Below are 14,786 nucleotides of genomic sequence, written 5' to 3' on the forward strand. Positions count from 1 at the left end.
ATGGTCTCAAATGATCGTTTGCGGGCGCCATGATCAGATCGCCATTTAAATCACATATTGATGCCGTCGGAGCTTACAATACAGTACAGTTACAATACAGTTATATCCTAAATTTTGTTTCCTGAATGCTTGTTCGTATTCTTGTTCTTCCACACTTGTCAGTTGATTCTAGTAAATAGGATAAGTATTATACAAGAAATGTATTTGTGCTAATGGTAATTTAGAGTATAGTTTTGTCATCTTTTTAATGTAATCATATTTAAACCGACAAGTTATAGACAATCTTAAAACTGACGAATACACAATATCCGTAAATTATATGAATTAAATAAGAATAAGATGAAAGAATATTACATATATATATACAGGAAATCACACATTGTCAAGCTAACCAAAATGGTGAAACATTTGTTTCAGTTCGAGCGGCTTATTTCTAATATTGTCTGATTTCCAATATATCAATGTTCATCTTTGGTTTGGAATTGAATGATCATTTCATTTTACAAAAGTATTAATTGAAAACAATCATATTCTAAAATATAACAAAAGCAAATATTCCCTGTGAAAAAGGAAAATAATGGTTGTTGAAGGATTAGTTATAGATTTTACCTTTTATTTAAGGACAATGCATTCATGGTCCGGAAGAGTTAGCTTTTCACCGTATAATAGCGAGTTTTAAATGTACTTTGTCATATTACATGCACATCAAAATGGCTCAGGTAGCTTCTAAAACGTGTGATATTTGTGTTTCTGGACCTGGTCATCACTATTGTGAACAGTGTGACCAGTTGTTTTGTGATGGATGTAAAATATCTCATTTACGGACAAAGATGACAAAGAATCACACATTTCTAAGTGGTCCAAATATAAACCCCGACGTTAAACAATATTGTAAAGAACATGATGAAAACTTTATATATTACTGCAAGGAATGTAATTCGCCGATTTGTAAAATATGTGTGATTAAAAAACACAAATCACATGACTTTGCTGAAATCAAGGAATCAACTGAAGGAATCAAAAATGAGGTCAAAATGGTGATCGACATGAAGATGAGAAACCTGCAGTCAAAGATAGCAGATATAGACCAAGGTACCAATACATATCAAGCTGATGTACAGAAAGTTATCAAGGCTATAAAAGAGGAAGGCAGACACTTGAAAGAAATGATTGATAAGAAAGTAGAAGGTCTTATTGATACTGTAAAGGAGAAAGATAGAAGGAATGTTCAAACCTTACAGTCTGTTGGCAATGAGTTAAAAACAGCTTTGGATAAGGCAAAGGAGCAGCAGAAAGTTTATCAAGACACCAAGGGGATAAAAGATACTACGAAGTTGTTACAAAAACTAAAACAAATAAAGTCACAAATCGATCAAATAGAAGAAATGAAGATTCCTATTATGCCATCAGTCAGATATGCCACAAAGACAGTAACAGAGGGAGAAATAGGAAAACTGTTTGGGGAACTAACATTTGGGTAAGTTTGTTCTTAGTTATTGATTCTATGAAATTGCTTTGAAAACTCTTATTGTCTTTTCCTCTTTTTTCATATGAACTTTGGTATATAAGCAGTCTCTTTTCGACTGCAAAGGGTTGAACAATTATGGCATTTCCGCTTCTTGTTTCAATTATATTATGTATTCGTATCTCCGATCATCAAAGTTCTCCAGATTTAGTAGAATATGCAATGTCAATATACACTTTATTCAAAATTGTCAGTGTTCTCGGATCATTGATTAATATAACCAGCATTTCATGAGTAATAAAACAAGAACATTTCTGCGTTGACTTTATAGAATCCTAAATATATGTTAACAGTTTAAATTGGAATTCAAAATCCACATTTGAATTTCAATATCTACTAATAGAAATTGGAATTCCGATTTATACTTTAAGTAATTAAAATCCAGTACAAATCAACATTCCAGTATCTACTACTGGAAATTAAATATCCAAATGAGCAAAAGAATGATTCTAAATTTGTAGTAAATTTCTAGTAGGATCAAGGGTAGCTTATAAAACAAAGAAGACGTCGTTATACTATAATTATGATTTTTGTTATTTTAAAGACAAAATGTCAAATACGTTGAATACATTTTGGATTTTGTTAATATTGTCATCACAATTACTCACAATTGACCAGAAAATTAAGTTACAGTTTAAACATGAAGTTATAATTTGTATAAAAGTTATGACATACCTGTACTCTAAAGAGATTTCAAAACCACAAAGGACCTCTTGTAAACTAATGATATAGCACAGTTTGGAAAAAATGAAGGACTTTTAGAAAAAAAAAGCTTTGCTGTTAAATGAGTTCATATGAAACTAACTAAAATTTATAAAAAGGTTGTTTTGGGCTCCTTCTGAATCATGTTGTACCGTAATATAAACATCTCAAAACCTGTTTTTTTTTAAAATCATTATGACGAAAACTTAAACCTAATTTAATACCGTATAGACTGTATTATGTGTTTAAGTTTCATTTAATCATTGCCATTTCTAGTTGAAGTTTTATCAAAAGACTTTGGGATTCTCGCCAAGAAGTCAGCAACCAAAGACAAACTAAACGGTCTTTAATAATAGACATATATATGAAGTGTTAGTACAAACTAATAATAGACATATATATGAAGTGTTAGTACAAACTATTAATAGACATATATATGAAGTGTTAGTACAAACTATTAATAGACATATACCACGCCTCCGGGTGCGGGAATTTCTCGCTACATTGAAGACCTGTTGGTGACCTTCTGCTGTTGTTTTTTATTTGGTCGGGTTGTTGTCTCTTTGACACATTCCCCATTTCCATTCTCAATTTTATGAAGTGTTAGTACAAACTTATAATAGACATATATATGAAGTGTTAGTACAAACTATTAATAGACATATATATGAAGTGTTAGTACAAACTAATAATAGACATATACATATGAAGTGTTAGTACAAACTATTAATAGACATATATATGAAGTGTTAGTACAAACTAATAATAGACATATATACGAAGTGTTAGTACAAACTAATAATAGACATATATATGAAGTGTTAGTACAAACTAATAATAGACATACATATGAAGTGTTAGTAAAAACTAATAATAGACATATATATGAAGTGTTAGTACAAAACTAATAAAAGACATATAACGAAGTGTTAGTACACACTAATAATAGACATATATACGAAGTGTTAGTACAAACTAATAATAGACATATATACGAAGTGTTAGTTCAAACTATTAATAGACATATATATGAAGTGTTAGTACAAACTATTAATAGACATATATATGAAGTGTTAGTACAAACTAATAATAGACATATATATATGAAGTGTTAGTACAAACTATTAATAGACATATATATGAAGTGTTCGTACAAACTAATAATAGACATATATATGAAGTGTTCGTACAAACTATTAATAGACACATATATGAAATGTTAGTAAAAACTATTAATAGACATATATATGAAATGTAAGTACAAACTAATAATAGACATATATATGAGGGGTTAGTACAAACTAATGATAGACATACTTGAACCTGCAGTTTTCAATTAAAAAGTGGTAGTTCAAACTTTATTTAACAATTATTATCAAAATCTTATCACATCAATCACAAGGGAAAAGTTTTGGCAGGGCATACACAAAGAAAACCACTATTTCATATGACTGTGTATATTATTCTTCCCCTTTTGCACCTGGAGAAGTGAAATAGGAAAAAAACAAAACAAAACATAAAAAAAGCAGTAGTTTTAATGCAATTTGGAAACTAGTTTGCGTTATTTTTGGATTATCTTAACATAGCTAATTCGATTTGTTTATATTTAGAAATACACTGTTTTATTTGGTTTTTATAATAATTTACAATTTTAACTCACATATAAGATGTGAATGAAATTGTTAATAAGAACATTATTTTTACGCAGAGAATCTGTCAAAAAAGAAGAAAACCCTAAACCTAAGGACAACGTCAGGTTTGTATTTATAATAGACATTTAGCAAAGTTGTATCTATTATTCCCGTTTTTGTGTTCATTTCTTCTGTGGATTTGACTTTTGCTACACTAATACAAATAATCAAAATACCTAGGTTTGTCATTGTAAGTTATATTTACATATAGCATTGCGTTGTACTGTTCGTCAACTCTATACTTATCCTTTGTTTAATTGGTTTTGATTTCAACGGAACCGATGAGTATGATATTAATAATACGCACGTATACTAATTGGTTATCAAAAATACCATGATTATAATTCAATACGCCAGACGCGTGTTTCGTCTACATAAGACTCATCAGCGACGCTCAGATCAACATAGTCATAAAGCCAAACAAGTACAAAGTTAAAGAGCATTAAGGACCCGAAATTCCAAAAAGTTGTGCCAAATACGGCTAAGGTAATACTAAGATATTATATGTTAAATAATGGTTATTTCTCTTGTAGACATGTTATTATTATATAGCAAAACCTAAAAACTAATCAGTGATTAGCAGTACCATAAATTGTTTTAAATTGTGTCTCTTTTTGCACGTATTGACTAATGTTAGCGACTTTGATTTTAGAATATACATATTGTTTACTTTTGATAGATAAGACTAAAGGGTTGCACGACATATATAAACTATGTAAATATGTGGAAATCGTTTAGTTAAGCTTCCAAAATATCATACCTTAAAGTATTCATGAAAAAAGTTTGTTCAGAAAAGAGATCAAAGACATAAAATGACACTTTTGAAAGATTGACTAATTAGGGCGCATAATTTTGATACAAGTGAGAGGTTTAGCGCTATAAAACCAGGTTCGAACCACCGATTTCTACATTTGAAAATGCATGTACCAAGTTAGGAATATGATAGTTCTTGTCCAGTCGTTTTGGATGTGTTTTGTCATTTGATTTTGCTATGTGATTATATGGACTTTCCGATTAAATTTTCCTCTGATTTCAGTATTTTTGTGATTTTACTTTTTGATATGAGATTCAAATGTCTGAGTAAAATTAAAGGTGAGTATTCAACTAATAACCTACCTTCAAATATTTATATAAGATCAAATTCTATGAAAGTTAGACATCTCCCTTGAGATTATCTAAAGATGATATTTTTTATAGAGTTACAAGAACAGCTAAACAATACAGATACAGATGCGAAAGATGCGGGTAAGGGTGATGTTATGTAGTTCTCTTTCGGAAGAGTACAAAAGAATAAGTACAAGTGCACAGATCATTATGAAATCAAATATGCAAATTTGAAAAACATAGATATGTAAAGCACAAAGCAAGTGTTTCCCTTTTAATAAAATTTCATTTTATGTTAAAGATGTTATAAACAATTATTGAAACAGATCTGTGTCTATCAATTTATAACCTTTATTGTCAATGCCATACACATTGATTCAATTTTCCTAAATGATATTATTAAAACGCGCGTAAAGTATATACGGATTACAACATGGTATATTTTATTTTAGACCCTTTATCAGTTATAGGTCCAAATATAATATCCTTGAGTATTTATAATTAAAATCATTTCCACTTCTCATTCTTAATTAGATATTTATCGTCAGACTCTGACCTTTACCTATTTTAAGTGATATGATATAATCGGGAATAGGTATTCTTCGCTTATGTTTTTACTGTTAAATTCTAATTCGTAAACTCAAACGAACATAAAATATTTATCAAATAACCACAACCTCCAACATGGGAGACACCACTTGCAGAGACAAGCGCACATTTTATTATAAATATGAGTATGGGTAGTTCGTAAAAATACACAGGTATTAAGTAGCATGTACTGGTTTCCCTATACTAGTGGTTTACAAACCTGAAAATAAATAATATAATTAATAGTATTATTATTTTGGCAAAATGCTAGTGTACTCTTTGACTTCAATGTCTCGAATGACTTTAAACCACCTGAGTTCACTCGTGCATGAACTCAATATCCTATTTGAACCGACATTACTAACCAAACACGTGTCAACTATAAACAAAAAAACATTTGTACATGTTCGATTTTGTACAACTTTGTTAAATACATATAAGAGACTGTTCCTGAGTAAACAAATATACCACCATGATAAAAAGGACACAATAGTTAATTCAACAATGTAGAGCCGTAGAACTTGTTTTTAACTTTTGGAAAAAGAGCATTGTAATAATAGCAGAAAGCATTAATATGGTAATCCCTGTTTATGTTAATAATGAACCTCAAATATGTAAGACATAAAACATACATGTCCTCATTCAGTAACTTTGTCAGTGGTTGCATTATATTAAAATGTATTAATTTATTCATATCCTCTTTTCCCGACCTTGGGACTAATTACAGCTTATCAATTTAAATATCGATACTTGTTTGTCGCAATATATATGTCACGCTCTTTCCATTTAAAGGTCGTTATCGGTTTGAAAAGAGGAGGTGGCGATTCGATGCTCCTAACACAAAAACGTTGAGACAGTGTTTTCAGATATACATGTTTACGATCCTGATTTGTTTTGTTTCAATTTTCCGTATAAGTGCCATGTTATCGCAGTTTTAGATCTTTTTTTTTTTAATTTTCATTTTTTTATTGAAATCTGTACATTTGTTAGTAATGAAAACATAGAATACCGGTACCTTATCCCGGCCTCGTTAATGTTAGCAATAGATCATGTAAATATATATGTGTTAGTATTTGTTAGTTCATTTTACAAAAAAATATATCAGCTGTAGTTACAATATAATACAACATTTTTCATTTGCAATAAAAAAATAACATAATAAAAGTTCAAAAATAAGGACCACAAATGCATGAATTCATCATATTAGAATAATCATTTTAACAAACATACAGATATTCAAGATTTTTTCGTTTTTTTAAGAATGGAAAATTTGAGGTTAAATTAATCAAATTAAATTAATCAAAATTTAAAATAAAGAAAAAAGAAGAAAAAATTAATACAGGAAAAAAAAAATAAATAAATATAATTTTCTGATGAATATTTTTGATGTAGCTTTTTTGATAGTTCAAAAAATAACATTCTATCATGTTTTTCACATATGAATTATAATAGGACTTTAATTACAATTGAAACAAATGAGTAAATAGAATCCACAATTTATTAAAACTCTCAAGTTTATTGTTTCTTACTGCGATACACTTCTCTAGATTATATAGATCTTTTAGTACTTTCTTCACAGCATGAATTGATAAAACTTTCTGGAAATATCTTGTATTATAAATATATTGTTTAAGACACAGAAAAATCACAGTTTTTAGATCTTTGTATAGGAGAATAAATGTCTCAAAATCAATTTGAACTTTAGTCACATACATTACTAGCTATAAATGGAGGGTAATACATGTATATCAGGAGAAGCATACTCCGTCAACTCTCCATACTGGAAGTAATGTGTTGATCTGGTTAGTCATTTCAATTTGGGCTACGATCATTGATAGACGAACCTATGATAGGGATCTAGATGGCTGTTGATTAATGACATCGATGTGTTTCCGTCTTAATTATCTTAACCCAATATATTCTTTTTGACCTTTTCTTTTGTTCTGTCCAATTGGTTTGCTTTAATTTGGATTATGTTAAATAAGTACATACATATCAATGTAAACGTTTAAGGGGATGTCCAAGTTAATATCACGCAAATCGTATGATATGGGTGGTACAACATAATTTTTTTCCCACTGCATTTTTGTTTCCAATGCAATGTTTATACCACACAACTGATATATAAGTCAAAGATATTATGAATCAACAGTTGATCGCTCAGAAAATTATTTTAAAGTTCACTAACAATGCAACAAAATTTTGTACAACATGAAGAGTTATCTCCCCTTTTCAATGAATTGTTAGTGCTTTCTATGTATTCCTCTTTATTTGTTGCAGTTAATAAAAAAAACAAAAATTAACGTTGAGAAAGAATAAACTTGTGATATGAAATACATGAACAAATTTTGAAAACAAAATATGTCAAGTGCCATTCAATGCCTGGTTTTACCATGGACATCCTCTTAGATGCATAAAACGGAAATATTGAACAAAATCGGGAGTTTATCTTCGTCATTATAACAGAAACATTGAACATCATGGGGATTTTGTCTCCATCATTATAGCAGAAACATTGAACAACATGAGGATTTTGTCTCCATCATTATTACGGAAACATTGAACAACATGAGGATTTTGTCTCCATCATTATAACAGAAACATTGAACAACATGGGGATTTTGTCTCCATCATTATAACAGAAACATTGAACAACAGTGGGATTCCGTCTCCATCATTACAACATAAACATTGAACATCATGGGGATTATGTCTCCATCATTTTAACGGACACATTGAACAACATGAAGATTTTGTCTCCATCATTATAACAGAAACATTGAACAACATGGGGATTTTGTCTCCATCATTATAACGGAAACATTGAACAACATGAAGATTTTGTCTCCATCATTATAACAGAAACATTGAACAACATGGGGATTTTGTCTCCATCATTATAACGGAAACATTGAACAACATGGGGATTATGTCTCCATCATTATAACAGAAACATTGAACAACATGGGGATTTTTTCTCCATCATTATAACAAAAACATTGAACACCATGGGGATTTTGTCTCCATCATGATAACGGAAACATTGAACAACATGGGGATTTTGTCTCCATCATTATAACAGAAACATTGAACAATATGGGGATTTTGTCTTCATCATTATAACAGAAACATTGAACAACTAGGGGATTTTTTCTCCATCATTATAACAGAAACATTGAACAACATGGGGATTTTGTCTCCATCATTATAACAGAAACATTGAACAACATGGGGATTTTTTCTCCATCATTATAACAGAAACATTGAACAATATGGGGATTTTGTTTTCATCATTATAACAGAAACATTGAACAACATAGGGATTTTGTCTCCATCATTATAACAGAAACATTGAACAACATGGGGATTTTGTCTCCATCATTATAACAGAAACATTGAACAACATGGGGATTCTGTCTCCATCATTATAACAGAAACATTGAACAACAGTGGGATTCCGTGTCTATAATTATAACAGAATCATTGAACAACATGAGGATTTTGCCTCCATCATTATAACAGCACCAATGAACAACATGAGGATTTTGTCTCCATCATTATAACAGAAACATTGAACAACATGGGGATTATGTCTCCATCATTATAACAGAAACATTGAACAACAGTTGGATTCCGTGTCTATCATTATAACAGAATCATTGAACAACATGGGGATTTTGTCTCCATCATTATAACAGAAACATTAAACAACATGGGGATTTTGTCTTCATCATTATAACAGAAACATTGAACAACATGGGGATTTTTTCTCCATCATTATAACAGAAACACTGAACAACATGGGGATTTTGTCTTCATCATTATAACAGAAACATTGAACAACATGGGGATGTTTTCTCCATCATTATAACAGAAACATTGAACAACATGGGGATTTTTTCTCCATCATTATAACAGAAACATTGAACAACATGGGGATTTTGTCTCCATCATTATAACGGAAACATTGAACAACAAGGAGATTTTGTCTCCATCATTATAACAGAAACATTGAACAACATGGGGATTTTGTCTCCATCATTATAACAGAAACATTGAACAACATGGGGATTTTGTCTCCATCATTATCACAGAAACATTGAACAACAGTGGGATTCCGTCTACATCATTATAACAGAAACATTGAACAACAGCGGGATTTTGTCTTCATCATTATAACAGAAACATTGAACAACATAGGGATTTTGTCTCCATCATTATAACAGAAACATTGAACAACATGGGGATTTTGTCTCCATCATTATAACAGAAACATTGAACAACATGGGGATTCTGTCTCCATCATTATAACAGAAACATTGAACAACATGGGGATTATGTCTCCATCATTATAACAGAAACATTGAACAACAGTTGGATTCCGTGTCTATCATTATAACAGAATCATTGAACAACATGGGGATTTTGTCTCCATCATTATAACAGAAACGTTAAACAACATGGGGATTTCTTCTCCATCATTATAACAGAAACATTGAACAACATGGGGATTTTTTCTCCATCATTATAACAGAAACACTGAACAACATTGGGATTTTGTCTTCATCATTATAACAGAAACATTGAACAACATGGGGATTTTTTCTGCATCATTATAACAGAAACATTGAACAACATGGGGATTTTTTCTCCATCATTATAACAGAAACATTGAACAACATGGGGATTTTGTCTCCATCATTATAACGGAACTATTGAACAACATGGGGATTGTGTCTACATCATTATAACAGAAACATTGAACAACATGGGGATTTTGTCACCATCATTAAAATAGAAACATTGAACAACATGGGGATTTTGTCTCCATCATTATAACAGAAACATTGAACAACATGGGGATTGTGTCACCATAATGAAAATAGAAACATTGAACAACATGGGGATTTTGTCTCCATCATTATAACAGAAACATTGAACAACATTGGGATTTTGTCTCCATCATTATATCAGAAACATTGAACAACATGGTGATTTTGTCACCATCCTTAAAATAGAAACATTGCACAACATTTGGATTTTGCCTCCATCATTATAACGGAAACATTAAACAACATGGGGATTTATTCTCCATCATAATAACGGAAACATTGAACAACATGGGGATTTTGTCTTCATCATTACAACAGAAACATTGAACAACATTGGATTTTGTCTCCATCATCATAACAGAAACATTGAACAAGATGGAGATTTTGTCTCCATCATTATAACGGAAACAATGAGCAACATGGAGATTTTGTTTCCATCATTATAACAGAAACAGAACAACATGGGGATTTTGTCTCCATCATTATAACAGAAACATTGAACAACATGGGGATTTTGTCACCATCATTAAAATAGAAACTTTGAACAACATGGGGATTTTGTCTCCATCATTAAAACAGAAATATTGAACAACATGGAGATTTCGTCTACATCATTATAACAGAAACATTGAACAACATGGGGATTTTTTCTCCATCATTATAACAGAAACATTGAACAACATGGGGATTTTGTCTCCATCATTATAACGGAAACATTGAACAACAAGGAGATTTTGTCTCCATCATTATAACAGAAACATTGAACAACATGGGGATTTTTTCTGCATCATTATAACAGAAACATTGAACAACATGGGGATTTTTTCTCCATCATTATAACAGAAACATTGAACAACATGGGGATTTTGTCTCCATCATTATAACGGAACTATTGAACAACATGGGGATTGTGTCTACATCATTATAACAGAAACATTGAACAACATGGGGATTTTGTCACCATCATTAAAATAGAAACATTGAACAACATGGGGATTTTGTCTCCATCATTATAACAGAAACATTGAACAACATGGGGATTGTGTCACCATAATGAAAATAGAAACATTGAACAACATGGGGATTTTGTCTCCATCATTATAACAGAAACATTGAACAACATTGGGATTTTGTCTCCATCATTATATCAGAAACATTGAACAACATGGTGATTTTGTCACCATCCTTAAAATAGAAACATTGCACAACATTTGGATTTTGCCTCCATCATTATAACGGAAACATTAAACAACATGGGGATTTATTCTCCATCATAATAACGGAAACATTGAACAACATGGGGATTTTGTCTTCATCATTACAACAGAAACATTGAACAACATTGGATTTTGTCTCCATCATCATAACAGAAACATTGAACAAGATGGAGATTTTGTCTCCATCATTATAACGGAAACAATGAGCAACATGGAGATTTTGTTTCCATCATTATAACAGAAACAGAACAACATGGGGATTTTGTCTCCATCATTATAACAGAAACATTGAACAACATGGGGATTTTGTCACCATCATTAAAATAGAAACTTTGAACAACATGGGGATTTTGTCTCCATCATTAAAACAGAAATATTGAACAACATGGAGATTTCGTCTACATCATTATAACAGAAACATTGAACAACATGGGGATTTTTTCTCCATCATTATAACAGAAACATTGACCAACATGGGGATTTTGTCTCCATCATTATAACGGAAACATTGAACAACAAGGAGATTTTGTCTCCATCATTATAACAGAAACATTGAACAACATGGGGATTTTGTCTCCATCATTATAACAGAAACATTGAACAACAGTGGGTTTCCGTCTTCATCATTATAACAGAAACATTGAACAACATGGGGATTTTGTCTCCATCATTATAACAGAAACATTGAACAACAGTGGGATTCCGTCTACATCATTATAACAGAAACATTGAACAACAGCGGGATTTTGTCTTCATCATTATAACAGAAACATTGAACAACATGGGGATTTTGTCTCCATCATTATAACAGAAACATTGAACAACAGTGGGTTTCCGTCTTCATCATTATAACAGAAACATTGAACAACATGGGGATTTTGTCTCCATCATTATAACAGAAACATTGAACAACAGTGGGATTCCGTCTACATCATTATAACAGAAACATTGAACAACAGCGGGATTTTGTCTTCATCATTATAACAGAAACATTGAACAACATGGGGATTTTGTCTCCATCATTATAACGGAAGTATTGAACAACATGGAAATTTTGTCTGAACAACATGGGAATTTTGTCTCCATTATTATAACAGAAACATTAAACAACAGTGGGTTTCCGTCTGCATCATTATAACAGAAACATTGAACAACATGGGGATTTTGTCTCCATTATTATAACAGAAACATTGAACAACAGTGGGATTCTGTCTCCATCATTATAACAGAATCATTGAACAACGTGGCGATTTTGTCTCCATCATTATAACAGAAACGTTGAACAACAGCGGGATTTTGTCTTTATCATTATAACAGAAACATTGAACAACATGGGGATTTTGTCTCCATCATTATAACAGAAGTATTGAACAACATGGAAATTTTGTCTGAACAACATGGGAATTTTGTCTCCATCATTATAACAGAAATATTGAACAGCATGGGGATTTTGTCTCAATCATTATAACGGAAACATTGAAGAACATGGAATCTTTTTCCCTATCATTATAACAGAAACATTGAACAACATGGGGATTTTGTCTACATCATTATAACAAAAATATTGAACAACTTGAGGATTTTGTCTCCATCATTATAACAGAAACATTGAACAACATGGGGATTTTGTCTCCATTATTATAACAGAAACATTAAACAACAGTGGGTTTCCGTCTTCATCATTATAACAGAAACATTGAACAACATGGGGATTTTGTCTCCATCATTATAAAAGAAACAATGAACAACAGTGGGATTCCGTGTCCATCAATATAACAGAATCATTGAACAACGTGGGGATTTTGTCTCCATCATTATAACAGAAACATTGAACAACAGCGGGATTTTGTCTTCATCATTATAACAGAAACATTGAACAACATGGGGATTTTGTCTCCATCATTATAACAGAAGTATTGAACAACATGGAAATTTTGTCTGAACAACATGGGAAGTTTGTCTTCATCATTATAACAGAAACATTGAACAACAGTGGGTTTCCGTCTTCATCATTATAACAGAAACATTGAACAACATGGGGAATTTGTCTCAATCATTATAACAGAAACATTTAACAACAGCAGGATTTTGTCTCTATCGTTATTACACAAACATTGAACAACATGGGGAGTTTGTCTCCATCATTATAGCAGAAACATTGAACAACATGGGGATTTTGTCTCCATCATTATAACAGAAACATTGAACAACATGGGGATTTTTTCTCCATCACTATAACAGAAACATTGAACAACATGGGGATTTTGTCTCCATCGTTATAACAGAAACATTGAACAACATGGGGATTTTGTCTCTTTATCATTACCACAGAAACATTGAACAACATGGGGATTTTGTCTCCATCAATATAACAGAAACATTGAACAACATTCGGATTTTGTCTCCATCATTAGAACAGAAACATTGAACAACAAGGAGATTTTGTCTCCACCATTATAACAGAAACATTGAACAACATGGGGATTTTGTCTCCATCACTATAACAGAAACATTGAACAACATGGGGATTTTGTCTCCATCGTTATAACAGAAACATTGAACAACATGGGGATTGTGTCTCTTTATCATTACCACAGAAACATTGAACAACATGGGGATTTTGTCTCCATCAATATAACAGAAACATTGAACAACATTCGGATTTTGTCTCCATCATTAGAACAGAAACATTGAACAACAAGGAGATTTTGTCTCCATCAGTATAACAGAAACATTGAACAACATGGGGATTTTTTCTCCATCATTATAACAGAAACATTGAACAACATGGGTATTTTGTCTCCATCATCATAACGGAAACATTGAACAACATGGGGATTTTTCTCTCTATCATTATAATGGAAACATTGAACAACAAGGAGATTTTGTTTCCATCATTATAACAGAAACATTGAACAATATGGGGATTTTGTCTTCATCATTATAACATAAACATTAAACAACAAGGGGATTTTTTCTCCATCATTATAACAGAAACATTGAACAACATTGGGATTTTGTCTCCATCATTATAACAGAAACATTGAACAACATGGATATTTCTTCTCCATCATTATAACAGAAACATTGAACAACATGGAGACTTTGTCTCCATCATTATAACGGA

At 31.2% G+C, this 14,786-nt stretch overlaps 1 protein-coding gene across 1 annotated transcript in view; it reads left to right on the forward strand.

Moving 5' to 3' along the window:
* LOC143043836 (transcription intermediary factor 1-beta-like) overlaps positions 1 to 14,786 on the forward strand; it is a 124,581-nt gene that overhangs the window by 106,761 nt on the left and 3,034 nt on the right. Inside the window, exon 3 of the mRNA XM_076216016.1 lies at positions 5,116 to 5,163. Coding sequence (XP_076072131.1) covers positions 5,116 to 5,163 — 48 coding nt within the window. The remainder of the gene's footprint in view (positions 1 to 5,115; positions 5,164 to 14,786) is intronic.

Source organism: Mytilus galloprovincialis, chromosome 8 (genome assembly GCF_965363235.1).
Source record: "Mytilus galloprovincialis chromosome 8, xbMytGall1.hap1.1, whole genome shotgun sequence".
Lineage (NCBI taxonomy): Eukaryota > Metazoa > Mollusca > Bivalvia > Mytilida > Mytilidae > Mytilus > Mytilus galloprovincialis.